The sequence below is a fragment of the Chlorocebus sabaeus genome, chromosome 2 (genome assembly GCF_047675955.1).
Source record: "Chlorocebus sabaeus isolate Y175 chromosome 2, mChlSab1.0.hap1, whole genome shotgun sequence".
Taxonomy (NCBI): Eukaryota; Metazoa; Chordata; class Mammalia; order Primates; family Cercopithecidae; genus Chlorocebus; species Chlorocebus sabaeus.
In genome coordinates this window covers 88,905,324-88,925,585 of record NC_132905.1, presented here as the reverse complement: position 1 = coordinate 88,925,585, position 20,262 = coordinate 88,905,324, and the positions used below count along the sequence as shown (strand labels likewise).

Genomic DNA, 20,262 nt, shown 5'->3' with positions numbered 1-20,262 from the left:
GAAAAGCCCCAATTTTAGGAAATCCACAATACTTTTTCTGATCTCTTCCCTCCCTCCTTCCCTGCCTCCCTTCCCTCTTCCCATCCCCTCCCTTCCCTGCTCCCCACAATAGGACATCGGCAGAAACTAGATGATCAGACCAAGCCCGGGAGCTTGTCCTTTTCCGAGCGGCTCAGTGAACTGGAGCAGCTGCGGCGCACAGCCATGAGGGTCAGCCCACACCACCCAGCCCCCACGCCCAACCCTCGTGCCTCCCTGAACCACTCCACTGCCTTTAACCCTCAGCCTCAGAGTCAGATGCAGGGTAAGTACCAGACGGAGCCCACCACCCACAGCTGGGTCCCATGTGCAAACACCCACCCAGACCCACTGGGGTTTCCCCTTGATGCTCAGAGAAAGGCCTCGAACCAACAGCACCACCTGGGAGCTGTTGGAAATGAGTCTTGGGCCCCACCCCAGACCCACCGAGTCAGATCTGCCTTGCAACCAGATCCCCACAAGGAAAAGCACTGCTACAGGGGATACGAGGAGCTCTGGGTATGGATATCCATATTGGATAGATAGCTCTCTTGAATTTTTTAAGAGTTAGCTTTGGCTATGCTATTTTTTTACCTACCCATTAGACTTGAAGACACACACACAGACACACACACACACACACACACACGTCAAGCAAGGTGAAGATGGGGATGTTTCAAGTTCTCGCTATTGCCAGATTATTTGTGGGTTTTGTATCTAGTGTTTTTTTGTTATTATTAAGAAATAGTAGAAATATATGGATGCCATCACATCAAGGGTGTTATTTGCATATCAATATAGAATGCAGGTCCCCCTATCCCATGGGGCTAGCTGGCAATTACTAAAGCACTGTAAGATGCAATAATTGCCTAAGGCCCACTGTGCCCAATTAGATAATACAAGAAGTTCATTTACACTGTAGAACCAGTGACGTCAATGACTGTTTGCTCTGTGATACCGTTTCAGAAATCCAAAATGCAGACTTTCCTCTGTGCCATGCAGGATGCAGCTGTGTGTGATATGGTTTACAGTAATATTTCTTTCTCAAAGTAGCAGGCTTGTTAAGGAAAAGATAAGCAACACATCTGGGGGAAAGGGCAGGTGGCCAACAATCGAGGTGGGAGCTCCTTGCCCCTCTCGGACAGCAGGAATTAGCTTCCCCAGGCATTTTCTGTGAGTTGTATTGTGGGATGGACAAATATCATCTGTTCTTTTGGGTGTCCAGGCCAATAGCTCTCTATTTTGGGTTAAAACATGGGTTCTCAAAAGGCATGCCCACTGTCTCCCATAGACCTTGACAGCCCATGCCATTCGCTCTCACAGTTAGGTTTCTGGGGGAGGCTCTTTTACTTAATTGGAAAATTTCCAAATAAATCTTCCAAGAAGATAGTATGCACACAGCTAAGTGGCCTATCTGTGGAGTAACCCCTTTGTAAACAAACAGAAACCTAAAGCTTGATGTTTTGGGGGGCTGCCTGTCATCTATAGGTTCATTTAGGTGTATTCAGGAAGAGGATCCATGAAACCGTTGGTTTCCTGTTATGTAATAATCATTAATAATGACTTCAAATGTGTACATTGATTTTTTTAAAATTCCAAAATACAAGCAGATGTGGTAAATTAAGTCAAATGGTTTGTTAAGTGAGCGAGATGGGCTTGGGGGCGAAACAATACTTCCCTTCCAAAGAGGATACAACTCTCAAGGAGATTCTTTCATCTTGCCTTTAAGGTCATTTAAGCTAATTATCATCATCTATTCATGTGTAAAATCGAAAGGAAGCCTGTTTTCTTAGTCTCTCATTGCCTAACTGGCCATTTATACTACTAGGTTGATGAAGGGATTTGCCTTTTTCTGCTGATATGGGAACAAAAAGTCTGAGCATTTTTAAAGGCAATGGAAAATTCAGCCCCATGGGGGAAAACTGAAATTGTCACCATTGAGTTGCTCTGTTTTTTGGTGAAGAGTGAATCTAATCTGATTTCCTTCTTCATCAGATACGCCTCTTTAACAACAACAAAAAAATTGGGGGCAAGTTGCGCATTGAATTCTCATCCCGAAGTTCCTGGGCAAAAGCATTATTGTGGACCCTGTGATGGGCGTTCGTCAGCTCTTTGGAGCCCTATATGCTTAGCAGAGTATCAGGTTTAACACTAAGCATCGTCCCTGTTTTTTTCCTCATGAAAACTTTTTACTTCTGCAACATTGAAGAAATCATAACTCCCTTTTAGAGTTCCCTAGGGGCTTGGTTGCTACTCTGAAGAATGTGTGAACTATATTGCTTGTGTTCTTTCCTTCCAAAATATGAATTTGATATTTAGTACTTCACTTGTAAAATTTTAGGAGCAACTTTTGAAAAATAAGTATCCAGAATATTTTCATGTGAAACAACTTCTTTTCCTTTTCCTTTTGTTGTTTCTTTCCTATAAGAAAACGCTGTTTTCCACTAATCATGTTTTGAGTAGACCCTTGGGCGCTTTCTCTTGAAACTGGAAAGTTAACAGGCGTATTATGCAAGTGTTGTTCAGCCAAGACCTTCAGTTTGTTCTTGACATGTAGGAAAATGCTTATTTTCCAGGCTCAGCCCTGAAGTTTCTATGTTATATTTACAAAGATACTTTAAGAAATACAGCATGTGTTTATGGCTATCTTTGAAATGGCAGTGGTAGTATTCAGAAAAATATCCAATTTGTCAGAGCAGTTCTACAGCGGTGCTGTCCAGGAGCATGAATGTTTTTCAGCTTTACAGAAATGTCAGTAACTGGGGGTTTGGAGAGCTTGCTGGGATTTATAGAGAGGCTCAGGAACCCTACCTTGCTAGGACTTTATTAGAAGGGTTATGCCAGCTCCTCTAACTCTGTCAGCAAGAAAATGCTGATATAGAATAGCACCAATACTTACCTAGAATCACGTGTACTGGAGGGTCACTCAAAATAGACATCTCAAATTATCTGAAGCACCGTACAGATTGAGAGGGGGCAGGTTGCCATGCCACTAAACCACTGTTTATTTGTTGAGGTCTTAACTATTAAAGGGCTGAGGTTTATTTCAACTTCCTATTTTACCAGGTCTTAAACTTGACTAGAAAGCCATTTTGTCATGAGTAGACCCTTGGGCTACACGTTTCTCCCAGTCAAGACACCATCGTTAACTTCTATGACCCAAGTCTTAGAATTCTTTCTTAATTTATTTCAAAAGATAGAACAAGGCAGATTCTAGAGCTGGTGGTACTGATGCCTGTTCAGTCACAACTCCCACCTAGAGAGGGGTTTGGGCAACCCGAGTGAGTGATTTTAAAATTTCACCCCTGATTGACCAAATATGATGTATCACATTTAAGGTGTCGTAATTTCCTCCTTTCTGGGAATATGAGGATGGAGTAATAGATGCTGGTACAGAAAACTGAAACCTAGATAAACTAGGAAGCCCATTTTGTTGTTCTTCTGCATGCTGGTTGTCATAAACATGTAGGAGGAAGGTTTAACTCTTTTTTTTTTTTTTTTTTTTTTTTTTTTTGAGACGGAGTCTTGCTCTGTCACCCAGGCTGGAGTGCAGTGGCGCGATCTCCACTCACTCAGGCTCCACCTCCCAGGTTCACACCATTCTCCTGCCTCAGCCTCCCATGTAGCTGGGACTACAGGCGCCCGCCACTGCACCCGGCTAATTTTTGTATCTTCAGTAGAGACGGGGTTTCACTGTGTTAGCCAGGATGGTCTCAATCTCCTGACCTCATGATTCGCTCATCTCAGCCTCCCAAAGTGAGGCATGAGCCACCGCACCCGGCCAAGGTTTAACTCTTTAACTGGGCCAGTTGTGAGCTATTTTGACATGGGTCAGACATTTGTATATATCATTCCATTCCCTCAACAATCCTATGGTATGGTTTATGGACAGAGAAATCGAAATTCAGAGGTTAAAAATTGCCCAATATCTCAAAGATTGTAAGTGATGAACTTGGACGCAAACCCAGACCTTCCTTGCTACAGAGCCAGTGCAAGTGGGGAGGCCGTTCCCTGGGCATGCACTCTTGGGTCAAGGATCAATTTACTACAGGGCTGACCAGTGTCGAGAAGAATCTCAATCACCAAAGGAGGGATGGAAGAAGTGTTGGGCTATCCACTCACTTGGCATTCCTGTATTGAACCATGTTCTATTATAATTAGATGTTGATAAGAAGAAGAATAATTTTGGGGCCAGGCTGTGTGGTGGGCACCTTAAGAAACTGTCTCCTTTGGTACATGTGCATTCATTTGTAAAGTCTGGGAGAAAAGAAAACTCAGAAGAGTGCATCTCTAAATAGGAGTGAAAGAGGGTATACGAGCAGGGAGAAGGCTTACCAGCCACTCTGTTTACTGGGGCCATTGCCTCCCTACTTTTGAAATTCATTGGGACCAAGTGCTTATCATCCAAACCCAGTCAACATCTGATCCACTTCTATGAGTGTGCATGCCTCACTTTGAGAGTTCCATATGGCCAAGAGGGGCCCCTGACCTCTCAAATCATCTCCTGATTTTTAGTATTCCAAGTAACTTTTGTCTTGCTAATGATTTTCCCCCAAAATTAAAGTTACTTAGGAAGGTCTATATTCTGGTGCTGCTGTCTGCAAAACTCTGAGATACTGAAACGACTCTTTCTCAGTTGTATGAAGTTATTTAAGTCCGTCTGATTCTCTCTTTATCATCTGGATAGACAAAAGGAAGAAAACCTTTCCACCTTCCTGTAGAAGGAGATAAATCCTCTTTCCAGCCTTGGAGGTAAAATATCCAACTGCATTGCATTGCTTTCCTTTCTCTCTCTCTCTCTCCTTCCCTCTCTTCCTTATTCTTCTAGCAATTTGAAGTTTAAAAACAAAGGGGGTAGGGGCTATTTTATTACCCTGGAAGTGGAGGCTACAATCAAACACTAGAAATCCTCATATATAAATCTATAAATGGTCATTTAATGGTTACACAAAGCAACATATTCAGAGTGTGAGAAATTAATATATATGATAGGCTATAAACATGAAAGGTGAATGATTTTATTTAAAAATAACTTTTAACAAGGTGTAGTAGGGTGTGAGAGCCTTTCCAGGTCTACAGCATTAGAATCTTACCCTGAAAACAAGCCTGAATCAGGTGTTCACAGGAATAAATAAAAATAATTGAAAGAAGGGAGAGAGAGAGGAAATGAAAACCAGTGGGATGACTGCAGAGATTCACTGCAGGGCTTGATCTTCATGATAAAATATTTCTTCTGTAGACTGCATATGTTCTGAACTTTCCCCTTATGCTTGTAAATATGTAGGTCAGCACACCCATGCACTAAAAGGTTTCATTTGGAAGAATAATAGTATCAGCAAAGATGTAGTTGGAGCATGTCTTTGATATTGATGGCTACGTATCAGAAGGCTTCAGCTGGGAATCTAATAGCCAAGAAAGATAGCAGACCATAGTGGCTAAGAAAGAATGAGGGCTCAGCAGGCAGACTGCCTTTGTTTCTACCACATTCACTATAGGACTTTTGGCAAGTCACTTAACCTTTTAAAGCCTTCATTTTCCTGTCTGCAAAAGGGGAGTAATACTTATGCTAGCAAAATCCTAGGACTGTTGTGAAACATAAAGCAGTGGACATTAGAGCCAGCCCATGGTTAACATGCAAAAACTGTTAGCTGTTATGATCAACATCAATAATATCAAGTTGTCTTAGTCTTATATATTATAGACTGGGTAATATATAAAGAAAAGAAGTTTATTTGGCTCATGGTTATGGAGGCTGGGAAGTCCAAGAGTAAAGTGCCATCATCTGCTGAGAGTCATCCCATGGCAGATAGGTGGAAGGGCAAGAGAGCATCTGTGAGAGAGCTTGCTTTTATAACAAAGCCACCTCCATGATAACTAACTTACTCCCTCAATGGTAGCATTAATTCATTTGTGAAGATGGAGCTCTTATGACTCAATCACCTCCCAAAGGCCCCACCTCTCAACATTGCCAGGATGGCAACCAAGTTTCCAACATATGAACTTTTGAGAAGACACATTCAAACCATAGCATTCCACCTCTGACCACCCCAAATTCATGTGCTTCTCATTTTAAAAAGACATTTATTCCATCCCAGTCGTCTCCAAAGTCTTAACTCTTTCCAGCATTAACTCAAAAGTCTTGTCTAAACCAGATATGGGTGAGATGCAAGGAAAAATTTAAATCACATTCCATTAACTCTGAGGCTGTGAAATCAAAACAAGTTTTCTACAATGCTTGCAAAATGTAATGATGGGACAGACACAAGGTAGAAATTCCCACTCCAAAAGAGAGACATAAGCAAGAAAATAGGGGTAACTGGTCCCAAAGAAGTTCAAAATCCAACAGGGTAAACAATATTAAGTCTTGAAACTGGAGAATAATCTCCTTTGACTACATGTTCTGCCTTCTGGATACAATGGGGCTAAGGCTAGGCCCCCAAGGCCTTGGGCAGCCCTGCCCCTACGGTTTTGCTGGGCTCAGCCCAAACTTCACCTCTCTCAAGTTGAAGTCTTGTGTCTGCAGCATTACCAGGCTGGAGTTGTACACTGGTGGCTCTACAGTTCTGGGTTCTCAGGGATAGCCCCAATTCTGTGTCTCCATTAGGCATAGCCTTAGTGGGGACTCTCTGTGGCAGCTTCAACCCCACATTTCTGTTCAACATTGCCCTGGTAGGTACTGTCTGCAGTGGTATTCCCCTGTGGTAAGTCTTGGCCTGAGCTTCTAGGCAGTCTGTGGCATCCTTCGTAATCCAGTTGGAGGAAGCCATGCTTCCACAGTATGTATTCTGCATGCCTACAGAATTAGCACCACACAGAGACCATCAAGGCATACTATTTGTGCCCTTCAGAATGGCAGCCTAGGCTACACCTAGGCCCACTGAAGCCACAGCTGGGGTGACCAAGGTGTGCTGCACCGGGATGCAGGAAGCAGAGACTAGAGGCAGCCCTGGGCAGTGAGCCCATGAAGGGCGCCCCAGGCCTGTCCCCTAAAATCATTCTACCCTCCTAGAGCTCTGGGCCTATGATGGGAGGAGCAACCTCAAAGATCTCTGAAATGCTTTTGGGGGTCTTTCTCCATTGTTTTGACTGAATAGAATCTGGCTTCCTCACATTCAAATTAATCTCTTTGGCAAATGGTTGCCTGGCCATACCCTTAGTACTCTCTCCCAAATACACTTTCACTCTTTATGTGGCCAGGCTGCGAATCTTCCAAATCTTTCCATTCTGCTTCTCTTTTAACTGCAAATTTCATCTTTAAGTCATTCTTTTGCTATCACATCTCACTATATGTAGTTAAAAGTAGCCACACAGCAGCCTCAATGCTTTGCTGCTTAGGTATTTCTTCCACAAATATCCTAGTTCATCCCTCTTAAGTTCTGCATTACATTAAGTCCTAGGACACAGACACAATTTCACCCAGCTCTTTGCAACCTTATATTTTATAAATATGGCCTTTACTCCAGTTTCCAACACCTTGTTCCTCATTTCTATCTGCAGCCTCATCAGAATGGCCTTTACCAGCATTCTACCAGCACTCTGGTCACAGACACTTAAGTAATCTCTACAAAGATTTGGACTTCCCCTAGTTCTGAGGTCTTCTTTCAGATCCCTCACCAGAATTGCCCCTAATGGCAGAACCGTGCTTGGCAATGCAGGCTTTTTCTAGCCTGCACCTCCAAACCTGTTCAGCCTTCACAGTTATGCAGTTCCAAAGCCACTTACACATTTTCAGGTATTTGTTGTAGTAACAACCCCACTTCTTGGTACCACTTTCTGTCTTAGTTCTTTTGTTAAAACAAATGCCTGAGACTGGGTAATTTATAAAGAAAAGAAATTTAATTCACAGCCAGGCACAATGGCTCGTGCTTGTAATCCCAGCACTTTGGGAGGCCAAGGCAGGCAGATCACTTGAGGTCAGGAGTTCAAGACCAGGCTGGCCAACATGATGAAACCCCCATCTCTACTAAAAATAAAAATAAAAAAAATTAGCTGGGCATGGTGACACATACCTGAGTCCTAGCTACTCGAGAGGCTGAGGCAGGAGAACTGGGGAGGTGGAGGTTGCAGTGAGCTGAGATCATGCTACTGCACTCCAGCCTGGGTGACAGAGTGAGACTCTGTCTCAAAAAAATGAAAAAGAAAAGAAAAGAAAAGAAATGTGTTTCATACAGTTCTGGAGGCTGGGAAGTCCAAGAACATGGTGCTGGCATCTGGTGGGGTCCTTGCTGCATTAACCCATGGCAGAAAGCAAGGGGCACAAGAAAGCATATGCAAGAGAGAGCTTGCTTTTATAACAAAGGCACTCCAGCAATAACCCACTCATATGATGATGGCATTAATCTATTTATGAGGGTAGAATCCTCATGACCCATTTGCTCCCTGCAAAGGCCCCATCACTCAACACCACCACAGTGGGATCCAGGTTTCCAACATGTGAACTTTTGAGGGACACAGTCAAACCACAGCACAAGTATATTAGTTTCCTGTGGCTGTTTTAACAAATAACCACAAACTTGGTGGCTTAAAACAACAGAAATGTATTCTTTCTTAGTTCTGGAGGCCAGAAGTCCAAAATCAAAGTGTTGGCAAGGCCATACTTTCTCTGAAGCCTCTAGGGGAGGATACTTCGTTGTCTCTTCTAGCCATTGATGGCAGTCCTTGGCTTGTGACTATATCAGATTGTATCATTCCAACCTCTTCTTCCCTCTTTATATGACCTCCTTTGTGTCATCTCCTTTTTGTCTCTCATAAGGATGCATGTTACTATATTTAGACCCACCCAGGTAATTCATGATGAACTCAAGATCCTTCACTTAATTATAGCTTCAAAGGCCCTTTTCCAAATAAGGTCACATTCACAGTTCTGGGGGTCAGGAAGTGGACATATCTTTTCTGGAGCCACTATTCAAACTGCTGTATCTTTGTACAAAAGATAGGGGACATCAGATCATTGACCAGGCACAGCAGGTGAGTCCAGAGATAACTCTCCCAAGTCCATCCCCCAGAACAAACATGGTGGACAGGTTAATGTGAACTGAACATCTCATGCACAAATGCCCCAATCGTGTTACTATAACCTCAGTCCATCATTTGTTTGAACCCAAAATCATAGTACTTTTATTTCCCAGCCAGAAAAATGTATGATTGTTTTTAGATGAGATCAGATATTTCTTAATATTTCCTAGAACACCTATGCCGATGGAACCAGAGGCCCTGACAGTGATAGAGAAAGAGCTGTCTTCCCTGTGTCCAGGGAGCAGTGCCAGATGGGGAAACAGGAGGCGCAGGTGCCTCTTGCCCTAGCCTCCAAAAACTCATGACAGCTTAGATGGTAGGAACAGAAGATGACATGATGACCGAAACCAGACAGTTGGGATGGACTCAAGAATTTGACCACCCAAAGTCAGGCATGTCACTGTTGTTTTGAAGCAAGCTGCCTTTTTAAAAAGTGACTTTATTGCCAGGCATTGTTGTCTACACACCCATTTCAAAAGGATGGTGATTTACAAAGCCCCTGAAGATAGCCTTTCAAATTTGGACATTTAAAAAAGAAGCTTTTACTGTAGTCATGAAGTAGTATCAAAGTTTACCAAAAGTTTGTATTGAGAGGAAGAATAAACAATATATGCTAATATGAAAAACAGCTCTACTTAGAAAGCTACTTTTTGTATTCTTAGAAAGCTACTGCTTGGGTTTTCTTATTAGGCGTAGTTCTCCAGACTGAGTTGGTTTTACTCATCTGCATGATTTTTCCTTACCTTATGGAACAGAAATTCAGACCCACTGGTATTCAGTTATTTTAGGGCTCTTTAAAATCCAGTATTTGTGATTTAAATGATGTGGAGGAATTTTCATTACCTCTGTCTTTGCTTATTTCCCTCTGGCCCTTAGAACACCCCACCACGACTTTTAACGGAGGCAGAGGGTTTCACCTGCCTCAATTGTCACCAGCCCTATTACATTCCTCCTTCCAAGACTTAGCCTAACAGGGACCTTCGCATTATTGAACAATTGCCTTCAAAGCAGTAGAACAGCCCAATTGTTATGGAGATTAAAGATACCGATTGCAAAACTCCTGTAAATAAAATCTTCACTGACAAACCCAGTTTCTTTTCATAGACTTTTCTTCCGTAATCTCTTTCTGGCAGAACATCTCATGTTTTGATGTTAGAGATTCAGTTACCAACCACAGTAAATAAAGCAAAATAATAATAGAAAAATAGTATAGAACTCGCCCTAAAAACAAACATTGGCCAACCGTGTTTATTTTTTGTCTCTCTGTGCACTCCTGAGAATTGATAGGGGAAGAATGTACCACCTCTTATTCAGGTTATTTCTGATTAGCAAGCTGTGGAAAGTCTTCAGGTTGAGTTTTAGCCAGTTCACGCTCCCCTAAATGGCATGGGATAGACCATTTTCTGTTTTAAGAGAACACAGAACAATGGCGCTAAATGCTTGACTGAATGTTTGACTAAATGTCGACTGAATCATGAGTAGGAAAGATTGGGCAGAAAAGACAGCCACTGCCTCCAGACACAGGATGCCACAATTCTGGGCACCATCATTATTCCATATGACCTTAGGGTCATGTTTAGGGTTTAGCAGTTTCTCAATAGGGTTTCAAGATTTTGAAAAGTGTCTTCCAATTCTGATCTCCATAGATCCTATTATGGGAATTAACCTTTTTGGAAGGGGATTCTTGTCCTTAAAGATGAAATTCCCTACTTTCTTTCCTGGAGGGAATCAGTATGGGCAGAGGGAAGAGGAGATGGTGATCCTGACCTGTGAGTCTCATGTCACCTAACACCTATGGGATGGCATGAAACTTGAGCTTTAAAACACACCAGGGGCTGGACACGGTGGCTCACGCCTGTAATCCCAGCATTTTGGGAGACCGAGGTGGGTGGATCACCTGAGGTCAGGAGTTCGATACCAGCCTGGCCAACATGGCAAAACCCATCTCTACTAAAAATACAAAAATTAGCTGGGTGTGGTAGCGGACACCTGTAATCCCAGCTACTTGGGAGGCTGAGGCGGGAGAATCGCTTGAACCTGGGAGGCGGAGGTTGCAGTGAGCCGAGATCGGGCCATTGTACTCTAGCCTGGGTGACAAGAGTGAAACTTCATCTGAAAAAAAAAAAAGAAAAGAAAAAAAACACCAGGAATGGAAATGGTGCTTAATTCCTCAGCCATCTTGGTTCTTCCAGCCAATCTGAACTGGGTCACTGAATCTGAGCCTTTGTAAGTGAACATCATCAGTTCTGTTTAGTAAGACTTGGGCCACTGTAGTGTCTAGCTCAATCCTCCTGGAAGTATGGAGGACACTGTGGGATCCTTCAGTTGGTGTCAGTTAGGGAAGATCTGTGAGTCAAGCCTCAAGGCCCTCACTGAGTCAGTGCTAACTTCAGTATCAGGAGCTCACCCATCTGGGACGGTTAAGTCTCCCAGCCCTGTAAATTGCCAGTTCCTGCTATGGATGATGTCCTCTTTACCTTACGGCTTTGTGGTTTCAACCTGAGTCATTCCAAAGCCAGATCTAAGACCCAAAGAGCTTATGCTGTGCCAGTTCCTCTTTATATCACTGGAAGGACTACATATGTACACTTGCTTTGGGATTTTTTTTTTAAAGAACATCTCAAGATAAAAAAGGAGGAAGAAATAATGTGACTAGGGATTGCACTTCCTGGAGTTGCAGGTCATATGAGGGAAGCGAACATGGTGGTTTGATTCAGTCTCATGGGATTATTACACTGTTGTGGCCACTCTCCATTAGTGCATCTCTCTGCACATATCAGATGGCAAATTATATAATGATAAAGTTATTAAAATATCTGTAAAAGTCAGCACAAGCTCAAGGGCTCAGACTTGGCCTTTCTGCCCGTTAAGTGGTTTATTTAGCTCTCTCATCTCAAGGCCGGTTCATCTTCATCTATACTTTGTCGTAAATCGCCCGCTACGTGGAACAGCCATAATGGCCTGAGTTTTCAGACACACTTCTGTTGGTCATCCAGCGAGGCTGGTATCTTAAAGATGAATGCAGAAGCTTTTGAAGCCTAAGACTCACCCACCTCCCTGTTTTAAAATGGTAGCCTTTGTTTGTGATTGTGTCTATACCCAGGTTATCATACAGCAGTTATGACAGCAAGATTATGACAAGGACATTGCCTGGCTCACGTGTTTACCGAAGGGAGTAATAAAATAATGATAGCTCGTATTTATAGAACAGACCAATGTTGTTGGTTCATTGAATCCCCACCACCAGTCACCTTTAGGTCCATGACATGGTTAGGGGGAAGCACTGCCCGGAAGGTCCTGCCTGTGGTGTCTGCTCTGTTTTCACGTGACCCAGCACTGTTTCCTTTACCACCAAGTCCCAGGCCCTCATCTATCACATAAGTGATTAACCAGGTTGTCTTAAACACTAACATTCTATCCTTCTGGATACTGCAGTTCCCATGAATTAATGGTCACCCCTAACTAACATTCTCAGGAAAACCAGTAGGGTTGACCCAGAGCCCCTCACTCTGCTGCTGATTTTGAAGAGCGTTTATAGTTTTGCTGTGTGAGAGGCTCTGAGCCACCATATGTTCCTAAATGAGAGAAATCATTGTCCAGACATGGATCTGTTTAATTTAATATGATTTACCACAAATTACGAAGCATGACTTCAAAATTGAATTTGTGCAAAATTACTGATGGCCAGTTCAGGTGGAAGGGAAGGGAAATCTTGTTATTCCTATTCCAGAATCTCTTCCCGATTTCCTCATTTGATTCTTTCACGCCTTGGGGTAGGGGAGGGGAATGCATTTGCCGCTCTATAAAGAATAGTCCTTATTTTCTAACTTTCTCCCTGGTCATTGATGTCTCCCTCAGAGGAAGACACAGCAGCCTGGAGATGTTAAGGCAGAAGTCAGTTCTTCTGTCCATCCCTGTCCCCAGCCAGGATAGAGCTATCCTTTCCATCTCATCCTCAGAAGGGACTCAGAAGAGAGATGGCAGCCCTCAGAATGCACGTTGTGAGGAAGGCAGAATGTGGGTCTGTAATGCCCCGTGTCACTGCTCCCCCTGTGCAAACCGTCGTAACAATCATAGTTCCTAACTCATGAGAGAATTGTGAGGATTAAATGAGTTAACATGAAGAAATCACTTGATGCATAGCACATGGGAAGCGTTGTGTGTATTTATTAATCCTTCACAAAGTCTTTGCAAGGATTGAGATATAGTTTTATCAAAAATTTAGTATGGATCCCAGTACACTTTCAATACTTAATAAATGGTCAGTGTTACTCTTTTCACTATTACTGCTATTTATGTGCTCTTATTGGTGGCATTGTTGTATCGCCAGTTGGTTATACCCATCGATCCTCTCCAAGTCACACAGCTACTCTGTGATAATTCTCCTGGCGTCTCTTTATTCCTCAGGAGTGATTATAGCCCCAGAGTGGATAAAGGTATTGGTGGTTTTAGTGGTATTTTCATTTGAGTTTTGTTTCCTTGGACAAACCCAAACAGGAGAACTTCCCATAACCAGGGTTCCACAAGACAAAATGGTAAATTGTTAAAGTTGAAAGGACCTTACACTTCTTTGCTCAAAGCCCTATATTTTACTCATGAGACACTCGAGGGCCAGGGAGTTTCAGTGATTTTCCCAATTAGAAGTGGACCTAACATCCAGGTTTTCGGGCTCCTGGCCCAGTGTTCTTCCCATTGGCTGGTTCGGTTCTACCTCAGAGGTAGCCTCGGAACAGTCTCTGGGGTTGGTATGGATCATTCACTTGGACACTGAACCATGCTGTCCCTCACACTGCCTTTTCCTGGAGAGACACCATCTCGGGGAGATGCTAGGTCCCATGGTCTGGTTCAGTATCCTGTGCTGCTTCTGAGTCTCCATTTTTAAAATGTTGAATTCGTGCTAAGAAGGAGTGATCTTTTTTTTTTCTTCTTTTTTCTGAGACAGTGTTTCACTCTTGTCACCCAGATTCACTGCAACTTCCACCTCCCAGGTTCAAGGTATTCTCCTGCCTCAGCCTCCTGAGTAGCTGGGATTACACGGTCGGGATTACAGAGCCTGCCACCACCCCCAGCTAATATATATATAGTATAATATATGTAGTATTATATATATATATATATCTGTATTTTTAGTAGAGATGGGGTTTCACCATGTTGGCCAGGCTCGCCTCGAACTCCTGACTGCAGGTGATCTGCGCACCTCGGCCTCCCAAAGTGCAGGGATTACAGGCATGAGCCACCATGCCTGGCTGTAGGAAGAATCCTTAAAGCATGCAAGGAAGGGAAGTCCTCCTCAAAGCCACACCTACCCTCCTCAGCCCCACTCAGCAAGGAAGGGAAATCCTCCTCAAAGCCATGCCCACCCTCCGCAGCCCCACCCGGCACCCCAGCCCCTGCTCCCTGTTGGAGACAACCAGCTACAGGAGACTGACAGGTCCTGAGCATACAGTCCACGTGGGTAGCAGGCAAGGGTGAACCCCGACCTGTCCCATTACTTGCATGAATTGGACACATCAAACAAATGTGAATGGTTAGCCTCTTTGGTGTTTTTAATGAAGCAGCTACAAAAGGATTTCTTTTAACCAAGTTTCACCTTCCTTTGTGATTCTGAGTTAATACTATCCTGTGCCAATTCTTCCCACAAGCCCGGCCCTTTAAGCCTGCTTGGGGCTGTGGCTTGGGCTGGCAGGCCAGAAGCAGGACAGCAAACAGGTGTGCGAGTGTGACGGGGCAGAGGCCGGAGCCACAGCTGTGGGAATGCGAGGCCGCTTTGGCAGGCTGAGGCCAGGAGGGGCGGGAGGCTGGTGCTGACTGATGGTCCTGTCATCCCAGCTTAGGATGCCACTGCCAAACTTCATGCCAGTTGCTCCCTACAGAGAGCACGGCTATGAGAGGGAGAGAGCTGGGACCAGATGAAGGCATCCCTGTGATGGCCACGTCCTTGTCCATGAATTCAGGGTCAGGGTGACGAATGGCAGGGCCAAAAGCTACCCTGGAATGTCACAGGAATTTGCAGAGACTAAATGCCCTTCTCTCAGAGGCACCAGAGTGGAGGCTCCTGCATTGACGGGTGGCTTCTGGGCGCCGCCCCGACCCCCCAACCCCCCGCCCGCTTTACTAAGACTTGGTGACTCGGTAATCCTCCCTCCTCAATGAAACTTATCTAAGAATTGATTAGGAGGAGAGACTGGAGCGTGGCAGTAACTAGCAGCGCAGACCTGTCATCTCCATCTTCCCCTACTGTAGCATGTGGCCCTTGCCGTCATGGCCACACTCCCGGGGGCTCGCGCTCGGGGCTTGCCTCAGCAGTCTGAGAACCACAGATTTGAGAACAGATATGAGGAGGAGAGACTTTTCTTGCTCAAAGACATGGATCCACTCAGAAGCAGCATTCAATGGTGCTGTGAGTTTCCGCCCAAGGTAATGACCTCCTCTGACTTGGGCACTTCTTACAGTGACTTGCAACTTCTGAGCACTAGAGATGAGTGAATCGCGGAAAACTAGACCCCTCGTTAGATGGATGAGCCCAGAGAGGTTAAGAGACTTGCCCAGGGTCACACAGATACCGCCCATATCGGAGCGCTCAGCTTTCCTTTCCCCTCCTCCCCAGCTTGGACACATTCCTAGGATTTGGATGTAGCAATGTGAACCGTCCTGAGCAGTCCCTTCAAAACAGCACTTAGGCGAAAGAGGGGCTGTTGGAACAAGACAGAACAAACACCCGTGTGCCTCTGCACGCTGCTCCACCCAGTTTCTCATCTTTATATTACAGAAAAAGAGTCTCAAATAACCCAAACAGGCAGGGTATGATCTGCAGACAGTCTGCAGGCATCTGCCCAAGAAGCTGCCGGTCGGCTGGTCCATCCTCCTCTGATTTATGTTGTGTGTGTTAAGCCTTAAATTGTTGAGTCTCTGGCTGGCTGCAGTGGTATTACTGGAGGGCTGGTGCATGTTTTCGGCTCACGGAGCTGGCTCCGGTACTGGAGGTGTTGGCCCTGAATCAAGTCCAATCTCACACCTGTCTGAGACAATGAGGGCCTTGTTAGACACATCTCCAGTCCAGGAGGCGCAGGCTGCTTATTTTTCACATTCAGAACCAGGAGGAGGGGGGTCTGGGACAAGGGAGATGGGAGAAGCCAAGGGGAGACTTGGGAAATGCTGGGGTCAGCCGCCTCTCGGGCCCTTTCCCTCTCCTTCTCCCTCCTCCCTTCCCCTGCTCTTATTTAATAAACTTCTCCTTACTTTTGGAAATTAAAAAACAAACAAACAATACTAACAGTCGCCCTCTTATGGAGGATAATTTCCTACTGCAGAACAAGGAGCTTGTGGCCTGTTGTAGGATAAATTCCCAGTCATGATGGGAGTGGAGCAGCCCAGGGGACAAGCGGCGTGAATAGGCAGCCCCCACCCGACCCCAGCGCTGAAACTTGAGCTCTTTCCACTGTGAGGGCGCCTGTCAGTGAGAGGTTTTCTCTTCTGGTTTTCCCTCCACTGCTGACATTTCAGTGACAGCCCCAGAAAGCAGAGGGGACTTTGTCCCCAGCTCCATATGATTCACTGATGAAACCGCAAACTGTTCTGTCCTGGTTCAGCCTTCCTGTCCCTTGTGATCAGAGCAGACAGAGCAGGCCACCAGGACTTACATCTGCAGACACTTTGCAAATCCAGTTCTCAAGAGGCCCTGACATGAGGCAGCCCTGGGCAGAAGCCCTTCTGAGTACAGGCTGGCACCCCTCAAGGGTGATGACCGCTCTGAAGGACCATTCCTTAGTCAAAGCCACCCTGAAATGACTTCCTATTACAGGACCACACAATGTGGAGGCCCACAGGATAGGAGTCAGGAAAAGAGCTTCCCAGAGTTATCAAAAACCACTCTTTACTGCAAGAGCCAACAGTAAGGAGCCTGTGTAGAGGAGCTAAGAAATTCTCACACATGTAGTGGCCATGTCTTGAGGGCTTGAGTAGCTCGACAAATCTCCCAGCTCCCTTTGTGATCAGGGAGGCTTTACCTGAACTGGGAGGCATTTAGGTGCCAGCAGTCACTCAAACAAGGAATAGGCAGCCCTATCCTTCTCATCCATACACAACTTATTTAAGCACTAAGCCCCATTGCTGACTCATAATTCGACCTCAGAGACACAACAGGGAAAATCCACATGCTGTTTATTCCATTTGAGACTGAGGACTTACTAGAGATGAGGTTGGGCCAGTCTGTTTTTTGTAGTATAAATCATTTGTAGCTCAGCCGCCCTCGTATCTCTATATGTATGTCATTTGACAATCCCAGAGGGACAAAAGGACAACTTTTCAGAGGCAGCAGAGTGACAGACGGGGAATAGCAATGAGCTTAGGCAACCTGGACTTCTGGCTACACTCCAGCCTGAGTTTGAATCCCCTCTATGTGACGTGTGAAGACCCAATGTGCTCACTGTTGATACCTTGGTCGTCAGAGAGTCCAGGGACTGCACTGCATAGGTTCCCTTAGCCCTGCACTCCTGGTGGAACCTGTCTGAACATGTCATCTTTGGAGGAAAGTGGCCGAAGAAGCAGGTGTTGCTATTTCAGGCCAGCTGATGCCAGGGAGGCCTGATACCTATGGAGACTATGGAACTACCAGTTTCCTGACTCCTTCTCTAGCCATGCCTCCCTGCCTCGCTCTGGGCCACAGGGTGCTCCATTCTTCCAAAGCTCATTCATGCTCTGAAATGACCAAAAAGTCAAGCCAATGAACAGGAGGGAGGCTGGGCACTGAGGTGGCTGAGTGCTGCAGGTCTTCCTGCTTGACCTCATCTCTGAACACCCATCGCCAGTCCAGCCCACAACCTTTGGTCCATGCTGGATGCCTACCCAGAAAGTTCCTTCCTCTCCTCCCTACCACATCCCCGAATCCTGCCATTCTTCAGGGCACCTCACCTGCCCCATCTCCTCCAGAACATCTTCATCCTCACCGAGGCCAGGACTGACTCCCTTCCCGACTCCTGACTGATCTGTTGGTCTCTGTCACTTTGGCATTTCCCCACTCATTGCCTTCTGCTGTTACCAGATAGGCTGCATGTTTGAGTGATGCTTCGCCAACTGTCATGGCTATGATTTCCCACCATTTGTGCTGTAAGATAGTCAAAACTCAACCACCGATGAGATGCCATCCAGGCAGGCAACCCTGTGTGTGCCCCCACCCGCTACACACTCTTCTCCCCAGAGCACGTCAGGGTTCTGAGATCAACAAGCTGGAAGGAGACTTCCAGGTGGGCAGGAACTCTCTCCTTCTCAGGACCCCCACAAACCTAGCCCAGAGCTGTAGAGAAAGGGGTTCGCATGAGTCATTGAGGAAGGATTTTTCCTTGCTCCTGGGACAGCAGGTCAAAACTGTGTATTTTAGGTTTTAAGTTAATTTCAGAATCTCCTGCCCTAAACAATTTCTTTCCTTACAAAGCACCAACTCTCTGCTGGGGCCCTTTGGCTGTTTCCTTTCTCCATTCTTTCTGTCTCCTTTCCCAGATCCCAGCTGGGAACCTGGGGAGGGAGCCTGGCTGGCACCACCTGCCCCTTCTAGGGCCCTTTCTCTTCTTGTTTGTGACAAGGAGGAGCCTAGGAAGTCTCCATGCTTCTTGGCTTTCTGGCCCTCATCACTTTCACAGCCTTCTGCTAACTAAGCTATTCCATTGCCCTTTGCCATTCCCTCCCTGAGGCCAAACTCTCTCATCCCAGCCTCTTTCCTTCCATCTTCCTTCCTCTATAGACTGCTCAGCCTCATCAGAGGCTGCCTTCTGAATCCTGACCCTGCTTTCCACGTTTCTTTAGACATCTTGACCCCAGAGTAAGAGTGCATGATTTACCCACCACTTCCTTGGACCCCAACCCCTACTCACTGCTAGCTCCTGGCAGTGGCGTTCTTCTTCCTTCCTTGGTGTACAGGTGTGCCCCTGTGTGGCCTCCTCTAAAAGCATTCTAGATTGTTCTTGGTTCCAGCACTTCTGAAACCCATCCTTCCAAGTTTACTCTTTATCTTGCTTTCGCTTGTATTTTCCCACTCCTCATGGAAGCTTCTTTCCCAAACCCACCCTTTGCGCTATGGTGGGGGCTTCAGGACCCCCAGCCCCAGCCCTGGAGCATTTCAGTGTTGCCATCCTGCTGGCTTCACTTGGTGCTTCCTTCACACCAACTACAAAAGCCAAGGAACCTTCCCCAAACCCTCCCCTCCCCACCATTCTCCTAGCAGAATTACATTTTAATTTTCAGCTGGTTGGATGAAGAACCATTCCAACACCTCTGTGTCACCCTCGGTTGACTAAAACAAACAAACAAACAAACAAAAATGTGGGTCAGCAGAGGGGAGACCGTGGTCACTCTCCTTATCAACCTTCCCTTTGCCCATTCTTTGTCTTCTCTTCCCTCCACCTCTGTTCCTCTGAAACCTCTTTTGTTCAAATGAAGGGGAAAGTAATTCAGAGGTGCTGTTGAAACTGGTTTGCTTTTTAATTTTTTTTCAAAGAAGACGGGAAGTTCCTGTTTTTTGGAAAGGTTGTTCATTTCCAAAGAAGTTACACAGCCAGTCAGCTATAGGATGATTCCTGGCTGCATTTTTTCGGGGTAGTACACAATACAAAAAAATAAATCAATGAGAGAGAGAGAGAGTCAGTGAACACAAAGGGAGATGTTATAATAGGCTTTTGTTGGTACTTGCATTTTCTTGTTGAAAAACAGAGCAAAGACCCTGAGGTGCTGAGGTGCGGACAGAAGCTGATGTTATCAGGCCCCCAGAAATCCTGCCTGCAGTCCAGTGGCAGGCAGGATCCAGAACTGGAAAAGACGGAGGCAACTGGTCCTGCTCAGCACAAACGGTGCTTTTAGTCTTTCGTAAACAGCCTGTGCCCCAGGGCTCAAATCCTTCAAAAGTTTGCCTGGGTAATTGCGTTTCATTGCTGTCTGGCATGTGCTCATCAGTCTAATCTGGAGGTTCAGACAGCCAGGCCAAAGCTTGCGAGACTGCAGGAGAGCGAGCCTGTGCATTTAATCCACTTGAAAGACAGAATAATACAAGTGCATCTAACTCATTATTTTAAGTGATGCTAGTCAAAAAGGGGATGGTGCTCTCCATAAAAGGGTTTAAAGTCAGCACGTTGCAGTTGCAGTCACTTGGCAGTTTAAGGCCATTAGAAGAAAAGGCGCACGCAGGTGACAATGTGATCCCTGTCGACGTCTGCTTGTCCCTGAAAGCCTTCCTCCTCCCCA

At 45.4% G+C, this 20,262-nt stretch overlaps 1 protein-coding gene across 4 annotated transcripts in view; it reads left to right on the top strand.

Annotated features, from left to right (window-relative positions):
* Positions 1-20,262, top strand: part of RUNX1 (RUNX family transcription factor 1) — a 263,884-nt gene that overhangs the window by 217,256 nt on the left and 26,366 nt on the right. For 3 of the 4 annotated variants that reach the window (XM_073010400.1, XM_007967436.3, XM_073010399.1), the window contains one exon: positions 113-304. The exons of the other annotated variant lie outside the window; for it this stretch is intronic. In XM_073010400.1, coding sequence (XP_072866501.1) covers positions 113-304 — 192 coding nt within the window. The remainder of the gene's footprint in view (positions 1-112; positions 305-20,262) is intronic. 4 annotated transcript variants of the gene reach the window in all.